The sequence below is a fragment of the Pempheris klunzingeri genome, chromosome 19 (genome assembly GCF_042242105.1).
Source record: "Pempheris klunzingeri isolate RE-2024b chromosome 19, fPemKlu1.hap1, whole genome shotgun sequence".
Lineage (NCBI taxonomy): Eukaryota > Metazoa > Chordata > Actinopteri > Acropomatiformes > Pempheridae > Pempheris > Pempheris klunzingeri.
Genome location: NC_092030.1, coordinates 9,397,381 through 9,411,728, shown reverse-complemented (window position 1 = coordinate 9,411,728; position 14,348 = coordinate 9,397,381). Strand labels below are relative to the sequence as shown.

The window sequence follows — 14,348 nt, the reverse complement described above, 5'->3', positions numbered from 1 at the left end:
TACGTGACGTCTGTCCTCAGCAATGAATTACTCTCCACCTGAGACATCAGCAAAGGTAGAAACTGATTTACTTCTTCTCACATCCAAGAAATCACAGGAGAAAAAGTTCATTTTCAAGTTCCTCCTAACAAGTAATACAGTTTTAACAACTCAGCTCAGGAAGTATACAGATATTTAACTTAAAAGGTAGAAATACTGGAAATACATCTTGAATAAAAACTACAATATTTTGCCCTTGAAATGTAGATGTAGGATGGAATGGAAATACTCTAGTACCAAACAACCTTAATCAAATAGGATTAAACAGAACAGGACATGTGATATTAAAGTAACAAACTGTATGGAATCATTTGAAGATGTAAATTGTTTTTGTGAAAACACAAAATCAAGAGTTTTAAGTGTAAAAAATCCAGAAATGGTCACACAAAAATGAGTAGGAATAGGAAAAAAATGTAGTGCACGGTTATTACCTGAATATAATCCAAAAATGGAAAATGATCTGCAATTAACTCCATCTCCATCTGTAATGTCTAGCCTCATGTTTGAAGCTGTGTGGGTGAGATGTGGTCCTGCTGTCGATTGGAGCAAGTTGGGTGGGAATGAAATAGGGTGCACGCAAGAGAGAGCACCTGAGCCCATCTTGAAGGGGGTCCTAGGGTTGAAATCCAGTTGGACAATGCGCTATACAAATACAGATCATTTACCATAATCTTGCATTCATTTGTGATTGATTAATTAATTGCACAGAGTAGGAATGGGGGGTTAATTGGGGCCCAGCACCTAGATTAACCTTCTTTGTGCCCAAAGAAAGAAGGTTAATCTGGCAGTGCCTTACTAAACCTCTAGAACGCTTTAGTTATGACAGATATTGTAGCAACAAATGAGTAAGCAAGATATGCTGTCTGATTATATCAACAGAATAAATCTGGTTCAACTATAGTTGGTTGGGTGGATGGATGACCTTTTGTCCAGTGCATTTATAGAAAACAATCTAGGTTGCAGCACGTTACGCACGTAACTCTTAGCATAGTTGTGGAAACGTTATCTTAGAAACAGGGAGAGATGAGACAATGACACTTAATTTAACAAATTAATGTAGACAGAAAGTGAATAGTTTCACTGAAAACTGGCTTTATTGAATATAAATCTCTGTTACAGTGCCCATGAGGTGGTGCTACTGTACACACTCAAAGATATTTGACAAATACATTTTTAAAGCACTTTAGAAGCACTGATTTATTCTGAGCAAAAAGTTAAAGCTAACATAAGGCCCTTGGTAATAAGAGATAAACTGAACTCTAAGTAAGTTATATCCAACAGGAAAGTGTTAGCTAGCAAAAGCATTGTGTATACCTCTGACTAGACTCATCAGAATTTCTCTAGACAGTATTATCCTCTGCTTTAGGCAATGATATTGGCACAGATAACATGTTACTGGAGTGAGCACCCAAATACAATCAATATGATGTCAATGTCTTGAAGTTAAATATATGGCTTCATAATCTTTACACAAGTCTTTAAACAAGTCCTCTAATCTAATCCAGGCCTGTAATACTGTAGCTGCTTAAATCAAAATACTGACAGATAGCAATTTATTGGAAGATACCTTTACATGTAATAGCTCAATCTTAAAAAAAAAACATTTTCACTCTGATTTGTTCCGTTTCAGAGCAAGTTTGTCCAAATCCAAACTTTAAAAAGGCAATATTTTATCTATTGTAGTATGACCTACGGACTATCATCAGTTAAGTGACCACAGACCTCTGCTTGACAATGGACTTGCGCACTGAGCCTCTTTGCCTCTAAATATGTTGACACAAAAACATCTCCATAGAAAATTTGCATAGATTATGCATAATTTGCATAGAACAATAAATTGTGCATGCCTTTATATTTCTAAACTCTAACCGTAAAGTTCCATTTGTGACAGCGTGCACAATGTATTGGCAGGTCACAGCATGTATACTGTACCAACGAAGACATGCAATCCAGATAAAAAAGGACGAAAAGAGAGATATATTGAAAAGTATATGATCATATATAATCAAAAGCACTGATATCTTAAGGACTCATGGCATATATCTATATTATCAAAATTCATAATTATTAGTATGCTTTTGACTTGATAATAACTATACTGATACATCACGGTGTAAAGTAAGTTTGTACTGAAGTATGAAACCTCCTTTCTCTCTACATGTAGCTGGGGGAAGGGTCCTGAGCATTCCATGGATCACTGTGTGTGATCATTATTGGCACACACACACTCTCACTGTTCCTGGCCATCCTCCCGCAGCTCAGAGGGAAGGAACTTGTACTGCTGCTGTCTGATCATGGCCAGCTTCTTCCTGGCCTCGTCGAGTTCCCTTTCTTTCCGTAGCATCTCTTCTTGAGCAGCGATGATCTGCAACATAACAGTCTGTCAGTGCACTAAAGAAACACCGGCTGCAATCACATGTCTAATTAGTGACCAAATATACCTATGACCATTGGCCTTTACTTAATGTAACTAGCTCTTTAGCTGCAGCTGTATTTGTAATGTGTTTGTGCTTTCACTGTGTTTAGGATCTTTGACTCACCTGAGCAATACCCCCCACCATCTTACTCTTGACCACCACAGCCTGGTCATCCTGAGCATCAAAAGCTGCTTTCTGCGCTGCTTTCACAAGGTTATCAGAGGCTCTCTTCACAGCATTTCCAGCAGCCTACACACACACACACACACACACACACACACACACACACACACAGAGTCAGTCAGGATTCCAGAAAGCTGGGTGTGACAGAACACATTATAGCTCAAAGTTTTCTGGTGGTTTTCACAGTTGAAAGTTCCTGAAAAAGCAAGTAAGTGGATCTTGATTTAAGCTTTTACAAAAATGAAAGGAAGATTAGTTGAATTGTAAAAGTAATGCTTAAAAGAGGTCCATGAGCATGATTTAGTCTTTGAGGGAATGTGGAGATTCGTCAGACAGACACGTCAACTGTGCATCTTGTCAGCAGCAACTCCTGGAAAGGGAATGATAACTCCCACCAGCACTCAGAAGGATAACCATAACAGGGTTTTTTCTTGCTCAGTGACTGAGAATCACTGTAAAAGGCAACGAAGGGCAGCCTACTGAACTACACTCAAAGCCAAACATTTGTCTCTTTTAGCAGCTCGGCTCCAACAACGAGGACTTTTTTCCTTTTGTGGCTCCGTGGCCTGAAAACAGACACTGAGCTAGCAGAAGACAGTACAGTCACACATACAATATTGAATTCTCCTCTGCTGGTTTGTCTTTGGCTAGAATGTTACCGTTAGACTGGCCCTGATATACACAACACTGTGAAGTCCACACACTAAACTGGGACTGTCAGTGTTTGTCACAGCAGGCACCACTGAAGGACTAATATTCTAAAAATGTACATCAAATCAATCTGTTAAAATTCTGTTCAGTCACACTCAAAAAATTCCACTAAATTCCAGGGACATCCCATCACCACGACCTACACTCATCCCTACCACTCACACCTGTGACAGAATGTTCCTCCAGTATCTTTCCCTGTCTGTCTAATCTTGCACAGACATCTAACAGTGATCCAATTACTGTGTAGTTTGTCATGCGTGTTCACCTACAGGATCTTTACACACACAGTTATTTATATGGTTTTGCTCCTTTCTAGTCATTTCGACCACTCAAAGCTCAAACTCAGATTCCTCCTGTATGAATGATGTGTGAATGGGTGAATTTAAGTCGGAGGAACACACATTCACACACTAAAGCTATGCTTCGGGAGCAAGTTGGAGTTCAGTGTGTTGCCCAAGGACACTTTGACAAACCACAATTAATGGACAACCCGTTGTACCTCTGAGCCAAAGCCACCCATAGAATATGGTGTTTTAAGACTAATGCTGCACTGCAAAGCCCACCCCGTGTGATCATATGGGCTGATCCATGTCCAAGTTGTCATGTGGTCATATGACCATCCTCTTATATGGCTCTGTTTAGGTTTCTGGTGGACGTAGCTGTCTAGTTATGGACTGGCTATGTAGTAGTAACACATGGTCAATGGAATCTAAATAATGGAAAAATAATAATAATAATACATCACTGGAACTAAATTAGTTTCTACCAAAAGAATTCATACTAGAGCCACCTTCAGTGTGTTCTGTGGATTATTATTATTTGCAGTAACAAGTACATTGTTCCTGAATAAAGATGTTGCATTTTTACTCACCTCATTGTATGGAACCCTAACCCTAACCCAAAATATCAGAGACAAATTAACCAAAACTGGAGAGAATTACTGCCCTTTTATATTCTGTTTTATCATGTACTGTATGGGTCACATAATACAGTCTAATGCACGGATACAGCTAACTTGAGCCTCCAAGAATGAGCACAGGGTTGAATCAATACCTCTGACACAGAGGTTCAATTTTATTCTGTATTGGACAGTAACCTGATCTACATTTGTGATTGATAGATTTGTAAGTCACAGAGGCCAAGCTACATTGTGGGATTGTTAAGCAGAAAGTTTGGTACATGCCACAAACATGAGTTTTTATGTTGCTTTGTGGGAATTTTTGAGTGTATACAATTTACACTTGACACATCCAGAGTCAACACAAACTCAACAGTGTAAGGCTGCACTCACATCTGCCAAGTGGAAAAAGCCATTCATGCCAGCCTGCTGGTAGCAGTTCCTAGTCAGAGATGTGGTACAGTGGGGCAAAAAAGTATTTAGTCAGCCACCAATTGTGCAAGTTCTCCCACTTAAAAAGATGAGAGAGACCTGTAATTTTCATCATTGGTACACTTCAAGTATGAGAGACAGAATGGAGGGAAAGAATCCAGGAAATCACATTGTAGGATTTTTAATGAATTAATTGGTAAATTCCTCTGTAAAATAAGTATTTGGTCACCTACAAACAAGCAAGATTTCTGGCTCTCCCAGACCTGTAACTTCTTCTTTAAGAGGCTCCTCTGTCCTCCACTCGTTACCTGTATTAATGACACCTGTTTGAACTCGTTATCAGTATAAAAGACACCTGTCCACAACCTCAAACAGTCACACTCCAAACTCCACTATGGCCAAGACCAAAGAGCTGTCAAAGGACACCAGAAACAAAATTGCAGACCTGCACCAGGCTGACAAGACTGAATCTGCAATAGGTAAGCAGCTTGGTGTGAAGAAATCAACTGTGGGAGCAATTATTAGAAAATGGAAGACATACAAGACCACTGATAATCTCCCTCAATCTGGGGCTCCACGCAAGATCTCACCCCGTGAGGTCAAAATGATCACAAGAACGGTGAGCAAAAATCCCAGAACCACATGGGGAGACCTAGTGAATGACCTGCAGAGAGCTGGGACCAAAGTAACAAAGGCTACCATCAGTAACACACTACGCCGCCAGGGACTCAAATCCTGCAGTGCCAGACGTGTCCCCCTGCTTAAGCCAGTACATGTCCAGGCCCGTCTGAAGTTTGCTAGAGAGCAAGAGAGAGAGTTTGCACTGTCCATGAGAGCTGCTGTTTCTCATTTAAATTTCGTTGTGCTTCTTGCACAATGACAATAAAGGAATTCTGATTCTGATTCTTCTCTGAGCATTTGGATGATCCAGAAGAGGATTGGGAGAATGTCATATGATCAGATGAAACCAAAATAGAACTTTTTGGTAAAAACTCAACTTGTCATGTTTGGAGGAGAAAGAATGCTGAGTTGCATCCAAAGAACACCATACCAACTGTGAAGCATGGGGATGGAAACATCATGCTTTGGGGCTGTTTTTCTGCAAAGGGACCAGGACGACTGATCCGTGTAAAGGAAAGAATGAATGGGGCCATGTATCGTGAGATTTTGAGTGAAAACCTCCTTCCATCAGCAAGGGCATTGAAGATGAAACGTGGCTGGGTCTTTCAGCATGACAATGATCCCAAACACACCGCCCGGGCAATGAAGGAGTGGCTTCATAAGAAGCATTTCAAGGTCCTGGAGTGGCCTAGCCAGTCTCCAGATCTCAACCCCATAGAAAATCTTTGGAGGGAGTTGAAAGTCCGTGTTGCCCAGCGACACCCCCAAAACATCACTGCTCTGGAGGAGATCTGCATGGAGGAATGGGCCAAAATACCAGCAACAGTGTGTGAAAACCTTGTGAAGACTTACAGAAAACGTTTGACCTCTGTCATTGCCAACAAAGGGCATATAACAAAGTATTGAGATGAACTTTTGTTATTGACCAAATACTTATTTTGCACCATAATTTGCAAATAAATTCTTTAAAAATCAGACAATGTGATTTTCTGGATTTTTTTTTTTCTCATTTTGTCTCTCATAGTTGAGGTATACCTATGATGAAATGACAGGCCTCTCATCTTTTTAAGTGGGAGAACTTGCACAATTGGTGGCTGACTAAATACTTTTTTGCCCCACTGTATATTTCTTACTGCTAGTGAAATCACCAATTGGCAAAGAGAACTATATAAGTGTTAACAAACCAGTGACAAAATGGTCTCAATTCACCACCATTGCTGCTAGTTACCTGTGATTAAAATGCAATATTGAGTCTTATAAATACATATTTCCCACGCTGAATTATTAATCATTATTCAGCTCTCACAATAATTACAACCTTAAAAAGTACCATGGTAAGGAGTGAAGAGAGCAAATGGTGCTGTTGTAATCATAGCTGATCTATGATTACACCGGCTAATGTTTCCAGTTCTTGGTGCAATGTGTGGACTGGTGGATTGTTTCCAGAGCTGCTGTAGACATAAATGTATGGGAATTACTGTGATGGCAGCTGCAAGCTCAGAAGAGGAGGAGATAAGCCACTGCTGATTGGATCAGAGAATTTGAGATGGCCTGGCCAGGCTGATGTTCTCACATCTAGCATACACACAGCCTCAAAGATAGTATTTTTGGGTGGATGGGTTGCCAGGGGATCCTTCTAGTTGTGACCTTTATGTGTAACTGATGCAGTCAGTCCCAATACGTAACACAACAACCCTTTTGCTTCCATCCGGGAGTCGGTGCTTTCAGTGCAGTTTAAGAAGAAAACTTAAGTCAAAGGGACATTCCACCAATTACACACATTAAGTTTAGACAAACCCAGTTTGGGCTTTGAGATTACAAGTTTATATCAGAAGGCCTGACCTACAAACTGACAGTGTGGAGAATACATGTGCATTTACCAGGGAGATTCTACCAGCTCTATTGCTCTTAGTCCCCAACTTTATGGAAATGCAATACTAAGTCTCTGGAGATCTACACGTTTAAAACATTGAAGTGCAGCAGTAAAGAGCACTCTTACCTGTGCTAAATATAGAGCACACTAATCCTGATGTAACAGCTGTAAAGATCATGCAGCTCACCTGTAACCGTAAACACTCAAACTCCAGTCTATTAATAGACTGTCACATACTGTGTGCTCTCCAATGACTTCAACTGTTGCATACTGACTAATGTTATTGTTCCCTCAGCAGGTACTGTAAGTCTGAACCATTAGGACAGACGAGGATCATACATCTCGCTATCAGATATCAGTCTGACGAAGCAGGATTAGAGGGTTTGGGAGCTAACTTTGGAACTAACCCTGGCTTTTCAGCCTTGAGAAAATGGATCAAGTTCAAAGAACACAGTTGCCATGGCAACTAATACAGATTCCTTCCCTATATTTCCCATGTTGACTGCAATTAAATCATATTTTGGTGAGGAAGTGAGGAGTGTTTAAAATACTTAAAGAATCTGATGTTTTAGCCTACATTTATGCAAGGTCATCTGGTAACCATGGTAAAATGTGTGTGTGCAGATGAGTATCAGGATTTTCCCTGATACATGGTTAACCCTGATAAGGTTAACAACAGTATGACATCATCCATGTAGAGCTGATGATGCAGGATAACATTACAACAACTGTCCAATGAATTACTTGTTACTTGTAAGTCCCTATGAATGACGAAAAGATAACTATGTATCATTTTCTTCCTTGGTGTGGAAAAAAATTTACCGAACCACAAGAGACTTTAGGCACCGATGGATTCTACCTTATATCTTCATTGTTTCTCCCTCTTTGTGCCAATATCTGAACAACTGAGCTCTCCTCCCTGCTCCCCTCTAATAATTGCAGCCCTTTTCTTTATTTAGCAGATAACTAAATGATGTGTCTTGAAGTGCTACAGTAACAGCACAGTGCATTTAAAAAACAGAAGTGGATGTGTGTATGAAGCATCTTGATATAAATTAGCATGTATTGCTGACCTGGAGCCTCTTCATGGTCTGAGAGTCCTGGTCAGCCTTGACCTTACAGGCCACCAGCAGCTGAGCAGTGGAGGCCGCCACTTGCTTGGCTGATGAAATTAGCTTCTCCTCGCTTGCGTGTCCCTGCACCGCAGAGTTGGCTGCCTCACATAGGTTGTTGGTTGCTGCTGCAACCATTCGAGCCTAGGGAGTCAAAGGCACAGAGAGTGAGATGCTTTACTAATGACTTCATAAAATAAATAATCTTTGAGGGAATAGACTTACAGCTGAGATAAGCCCCTGAGACCACTGTCCATCATCCACTGCATTGGCTGGGATCGCTCCTACCTGGAAATACAGGAAAACTCAGAAATATACACATTTCTTAAAAACATCATCACATTGTCTCTTTTAGGATTGGTATATCTCTAAACTATGTGTTTGTTTAGCAGATTTAGGTGGCAGGAAAGATGTGCTCCAAAAGTGTACTATTAAATGTTATTATATATCCATGTTCTAATTTTTTGTTCAGGGCAAATGGTGCCGAGATGAAGAATAAATTCACACATGAAGAAAACTCAGTTAACTGTTTCTCTGTGAAGAGTTCAAATGTTGCCTGCAGTATTTAGAATTGGCTCTATAATTAGATCCCAAAGAATATTTATCCTCAGTTGTACCTTCCCTTGAGCTACCAGCTCCCTCTGTGCTGCTGAAGCAGCCTTGACCAAAGCACTGGTGGCAGCTGCAATGGACTTGGCTGCCTCTAGGATCTGCTCCTCAAAGTTCAAGCTCTCATCAGCCTCCTGTTTACAAGAAAAGGACACCAATAGTCAAACACACTCTTACAGGACTGTGACGATCTCGGGAAGATTTATACTGACAAAAACAGGGCTTGTGTGAGGGGTAGCTGAGGTGTGAATGACAGCTATCATTCACAGTATGAGTAGCTGACATCAGAGAAGACATGCAGCACACACTATGCAACTCTGTGGTAAGGGTAACAGGCTCAGTGTGAATGCTGCTGCTCTGTAAAAAGCCCTCTAACCTTGGGTTTGGTCCTGGGCCTCAGCTGCTCTAGTTTCTTGGCAGCTGCTTCAATAGCTGCCGCTGCTCCCAACAGCTCATTTTCTGCGATGACGGTAGGATCTTCAGGGTCCACCCACTCTGTGCCTACGACACCCACAAAAAAAAGGTATCTTTTCAATTTAAGTTCTGCTTTTTAATTGACTGGGACCACTTCACATTCCAGATTGTCTTTCATTTTTATGCTCCATTGTACTACATACATTGGTTTTTATCCATTCATTGTTTATTCATATTTGGTGCAATATGTTGCAGTGAGGGCAATATGGTGGTGCAGTGTTTAGCACTGTCTGCAGTTTGCATGTTCATCCAATGCTGGCGTGGGAGACTCCAGGCAATCCGGCTTCCTCCCACAGTCCAAAGACATGCAAGTTAGGTTAATTGGTGACTCTAAATTGCCTTGAATAAGCTTATAGATAATATTTGGGTCTCCAAACAACTTTGGGTCAAGGTTTTCTTTAACCGTACACCCTCCAGTGTATCACAGATGAGCACTCTTTGATGCTATGATTTAATGGCAGCAGAGAATATAGGCTAGGATAGAGGAACTATGGCCGTTCCATTCGCATCATCTGTTGAATGAAGTCATGAACCTACTGCCATGCAAGCAGCAGGATTCAGTTGCAGCTAATGTCTCTTAAAGCTCTGAGGAAGACTTTCCCTCCATTTGACAGATGATACATTCATGGAATCGCCTTGAGTTCAATGTAATTTATACACTAGAACAGAGCTGTGTGAAACTAGAACGCTAAAGGGGAGATTTACAAATCCTACATCAAATTACTGACAGGGCTCATTTGTATGAAGTGCTATAAAAAGAGCTGTGCTGGGCTACTTAATACACACTGCCTTTCACACATGCACAAGACATGTATTGTCTGTTTTTTTTTATCGTTCCACTGGTGAAAAAATTATCTATTGCACTTTCTTTTTTGATATTGCACTCAAAATTATTCAACCCCCATTGCAAATTAGGTTGTATTGGCAAAAATTACAAATGTTCAGCTATGTTCAGTGAACAACTGAAACAAGAACAATTTAAATAGCTCAACACAACTAATATTACAGATGGCATCTCCAAATTCAACACAAAATGCCACTTTTAATGACTACTGCAGTCATAAAAGTATTCAACCCTCTCTCATACAATGCAATTTGCAAATCAGGTGTTGTCTCAAGCAAACCAAATGCAACTAATCAAGAGACTCATTAATTGCATCTGGTGTGAGATACAACATATCAAATACAATTTTGCCAATACACCTAATTTGCAATGGGGTTTAAATGATTTTCTGTGCAACTGTACATGAAATTTGTAATTGTCTTATTGCCATGATCAAAGTTCATTATTGGTAACAAATGTGTGGTAAGCCTTGGTGTTACCCTACAACTATCCAGCCGTATCCAGGCCCATTTAGACAGATCAATAAGGACACCGACAGTGACACCATCCGAGGAATGTGGGTTTGTTTGGTTGTCATTCTGTTGCTGAAGGGTTCAAAGGTTAAGATACCTTTCATGGCCTCAGCAGCCTGGATGAGCTCAGTGACAGAGCCTGCCACCCGCTTCGAGTAGTTTGCCAACTGTTGCTTCAGATCATGAGTGGGCTTCTGGATGATCTATGGATGAAGAAAAAAAGTCACAACCTAATTCAACCTTTTTATGTATTCATCTTGCATAAAAACCTAATCAAAGTTAATACCACCACTGGCAAAGTCAAACAGGACAGGAGAGTTAAATGTGGACTTTTTTGAAAGCTGTTTTAGTAAATGATCTGATATCAGACCATCATACTGATTTATTGATCTGACAGAAACCTGGCTGCGCCATGAAGAGTATGTTAGCCTTAATGAAGCCACTCCCCCCTCATACTAATACTCATATTCCTCCAGACTCTGGACGAGGAGGTGGAGTTGCTGCCATTTACAAATCTAGCTTATTAATCAAGCCCAGACCTAAAACACAACTATAATTCATTTGAAAGCCTTGTTCTTAGTTTCTATCATCCAACTTGGAAAACACTAAAACCAGTCTTAGTTGTTACACTGTACCGCCCTCCTGGCCCATACTCTGAATTCTTAGCTGAGTTCTCAGAGTTTCTATCAAATTTAGTCGTTAGTGCAGATAAAGTAATTATAGTAGGTGACTTTAATATTCAAGTGGACGATGATAATGATGTCTTAGCACTGCTTTCATCTCACTATTGGACTCAATTGGCTTCTCTCAGAGTGTAAATGAACCCGCACACTGCTTTAACCACACCCTTGACCTTGCTCTGGCATATGGTATTGAAACTGAACAGTTAACAGTCTTCCCCCAAAACTCTGTTCTATCAGACCATTACCTGATTTCTTGTTACTGGACTATGCGCCATATGACAAAAATGTCCTCACTAGATGCCTATCCAAGCCAGTGCCATGTCTCCATACAATAGAAGACCTCTATGCTAATCTTAGCCCCCCCCAAATTGATTATCTGGTCGATAGTGCTTCAGGCTCCCTGCGAATGACACTTGAATCTAATGCCCCTCTAAGAAAGAAGATAATTTAAGAAAAGAGACAAGCTCCCTGGTATAATTCCCAGACCCATATACTCAAGCAAAATTCACGAAAACTTGAAAGGATATGGTGTGCCATGAAATTGGAAGAATCATGCTTAATCTGGCAACACTGAACTCCTGAAAACCTATAGAAAGGCCCTCTGTAATGCCAGAGCCGCCTATTACTCCTCACTGATAAAAAGACGTTAGCCAGGCTTACAAAGAGCCAGAACTCAGTTGATCCTTGTATTCCTTAAAAGCTTAGTAGCAACGACTTCATGAGCTTCTTTAATGATAAAATTCTAACTATTAGACACAAAATTCACCTCCTGCCCTCAACAGGCTCTGATTCAACCTCAAACTCAGGAATCATGGAAACAGCTGTTGGGCTTAATGTGCATTTGGACTGCTTTTCTCCAAATGATCTTCCTGAATTGGCTTCAGTGATTTCCTCATCCAAACCGTCAACTTGTCTCCTAGACCCCATTCCTACTGGGCTTCTTAAGGAAGTCCTACCCTTAATTAACATGTCCTTACTAGATATGATCAATCAGTCTTTACTAACAGGCTACGTACTCCAGTCCTTCAAAGTAGCAGTAATTAAACCTCCTCTGAAAAAGCCTACTCTTGATTCAGGTGTATTAGCCAACTATAGACCTATATCCAACTTTCCCTTTCTCTCCAAGATATTCGAGAAAGTAGTAGCCGATCAGCTGTGTAATTCCAACAGCCTATTTGAGGACTTTCGGTCAGGTTTTAGAGCGCACCATAGCACAGAGACAGCACTGGTGAAGGTTGCAAAAGACCTCCTTATGGCATCAGACGGAGGACTTCTCTCTGTACTGGTCTTGTTAGATCTGAGTGCTGCACTTAACACCATAGACTATGGTGGACTGATATTATTAACCTTACAGTGCTGTGAAAAAGTATTTGCCCCCTTACAGATTTCTTCTGTTTTTGCTTTATTGTCACACTTATATGTTTCAGATCATCAAACAAATTTTAATATCACACAAAGATAACCTGAGTAAATACAAAAAGCAGTTTTTAAATGATGATTTCATTTATTAAGGGAAAAAAGCTATCCAAACCAACCTGGCCCTGTGTGAAAAAGTAATTGCCCCCCCTTGTTAAATCATGAATTAACTGTGATTAACCACGTTTGAAAGCTGAGTTCAATTTCACTAGCCACACCCAGGCCTGATTACTGCCAGAGCTGTAGAATCAAGAAATCACTTAAATAGACAATATGAAGTAGGCTAAAAGATCTCAAAATGCAACACATCATGCCCCTATCTAAAGCAATTCAAGAAGAGACAAGAAACATAGCCATTGACATCTATCAGTCTGGAAAGGGTTAAAAAGCCATTTCTAAGGCTTTGGGACTCCAGCGAACAACAGTGAGAGCCATTATCCACGAATGGAGATAACATGGAACATTGGTGAACCTTCCCAGGGGTGGCCGGCCCACCAAAATGACTCCAAGAGCGCATCAACGACTCATCCAGGAGGTCACAAAAGAACCCCGAACAACATCTAAAGCACTGCAGGCCTCACTTGCTTCAGTTAAGGTCAGTGTTCATGATTCAACAATAAGAAAGACACTGGGCAAAAATGGCCTCCATTTTTGACCAAAAAGAACACAAGGGCACATCTCACATTTGCCAAAAAACATCTTGATGATCCCCCACACTTTTGGGAAAATATTCTGTGGACTGACGGGACAAAAGTGGAACTTTTTGGGAGGTGTGCACTTGGGTTATGCAGCAGGACAATGATCTGAAGCACACCAGCAAGTCCACCTCCGAATAGCACAAAAAAAAAAAAAAAAAATGAAGGTTTTGGAGTGACCTAGTCAAAGTCCGGACTTAAATCCGATTGAGATGCTGTAGCATGACTTCAAACAGGCCGTTCATGCTTGAAAACCTGCCAATGTGGCTGAATTAAGACAATTCTGCAAAGAAGAGTGGGCCAAAATTCCCCCAACAACATAGCTGCTCTGGATGGCATTACTCTGGCCTCCAGTTCCACTGTGAGGAATCTGGGAGTTATCTTTGATCAGGATTTGTCCTTTAACTCCCACATAAAACATATTTCCAGGACTGCCTTTTTTCATCTACGTAATATTGCTAAAATCAGGCCCATCCTGTCTATGAATGATGCAGAAACACTAGTCCACACATTAGTCATTTCCAGGTTGGACTATTGCAACTCCTTATTACCAGGCTGCCCCAATAAGTCGTTAGACTCTCCAGCTAGACCAGAATGCTGCTGCTTGTGTACTGACGAGACCATATTTCTACTGTACTGGCTTCTCTTCACTGGCTTCCAGTAAAATCCAGAATAAAATTTAAAATCCTTCTCCTCACATACAAGGCTCTTAATGGTCAGTAATAGTCAATAGTCACTCATAGCACCGTACTACCCCACTAGAGTACTGTGTTCCCAGATTGCTGGTCTACTGGTGGTTCCTGAAGTCCTGAAAAGTAGTGCAGGAGGC

The 14,348-nt window shown here is 40.7% G+C and overlaps 1 protein-coding gene across 1 annotated transcript in view; it reads right to left on the bottom strand.

Annotated features, from left to right (window-relative positions):
* Nucleotides 1–1,111: 1,111 nt before the first annotated feature.
* Nucleotides 1,112–14,348, bottom strand: part of tln1 (talin 1) — a 67,013-nt gene continuing 53,776 nt past the window's right edge. The window contains exons 51-57 of the mRNA XM_070850052.1: nucleotides 10,823–10,928; nucleotides 9,272–9,396; nucleotides 8,904–9,029; nucleotides 8,512–8,574; nucleotides 8,248–8,430; nucleotides 2,580–2,705; nucleotides 1,112–2,404 (exon numbers count right to left, since the gene is read on the bottom strand). Coding sequence (XP_070706153.1) covers nucleotides 2,270–2,404; nucleotides 2,580–2,705; nucleotides 8,248–8,430; nucleotides 8,512–8,574; nucleotides 8,904–9,029; nucleotides 9,272–9,396; nucleotides 10,823–10,928 — 864 coding nt within the window. The 3' untranslated portion in view covers nucleotides 1,112–2,269. The remainder of the gene's footprint in view (nucleotides 2,405–2,579; nucleotides 2,706–8,247; nucleotides 8,431–8,511; nucleotides 8,575–8,903; nucleotides 9,030–9,271; nucleotides 9,397–10,822; nucleotides 10,929–14,348) is intronic.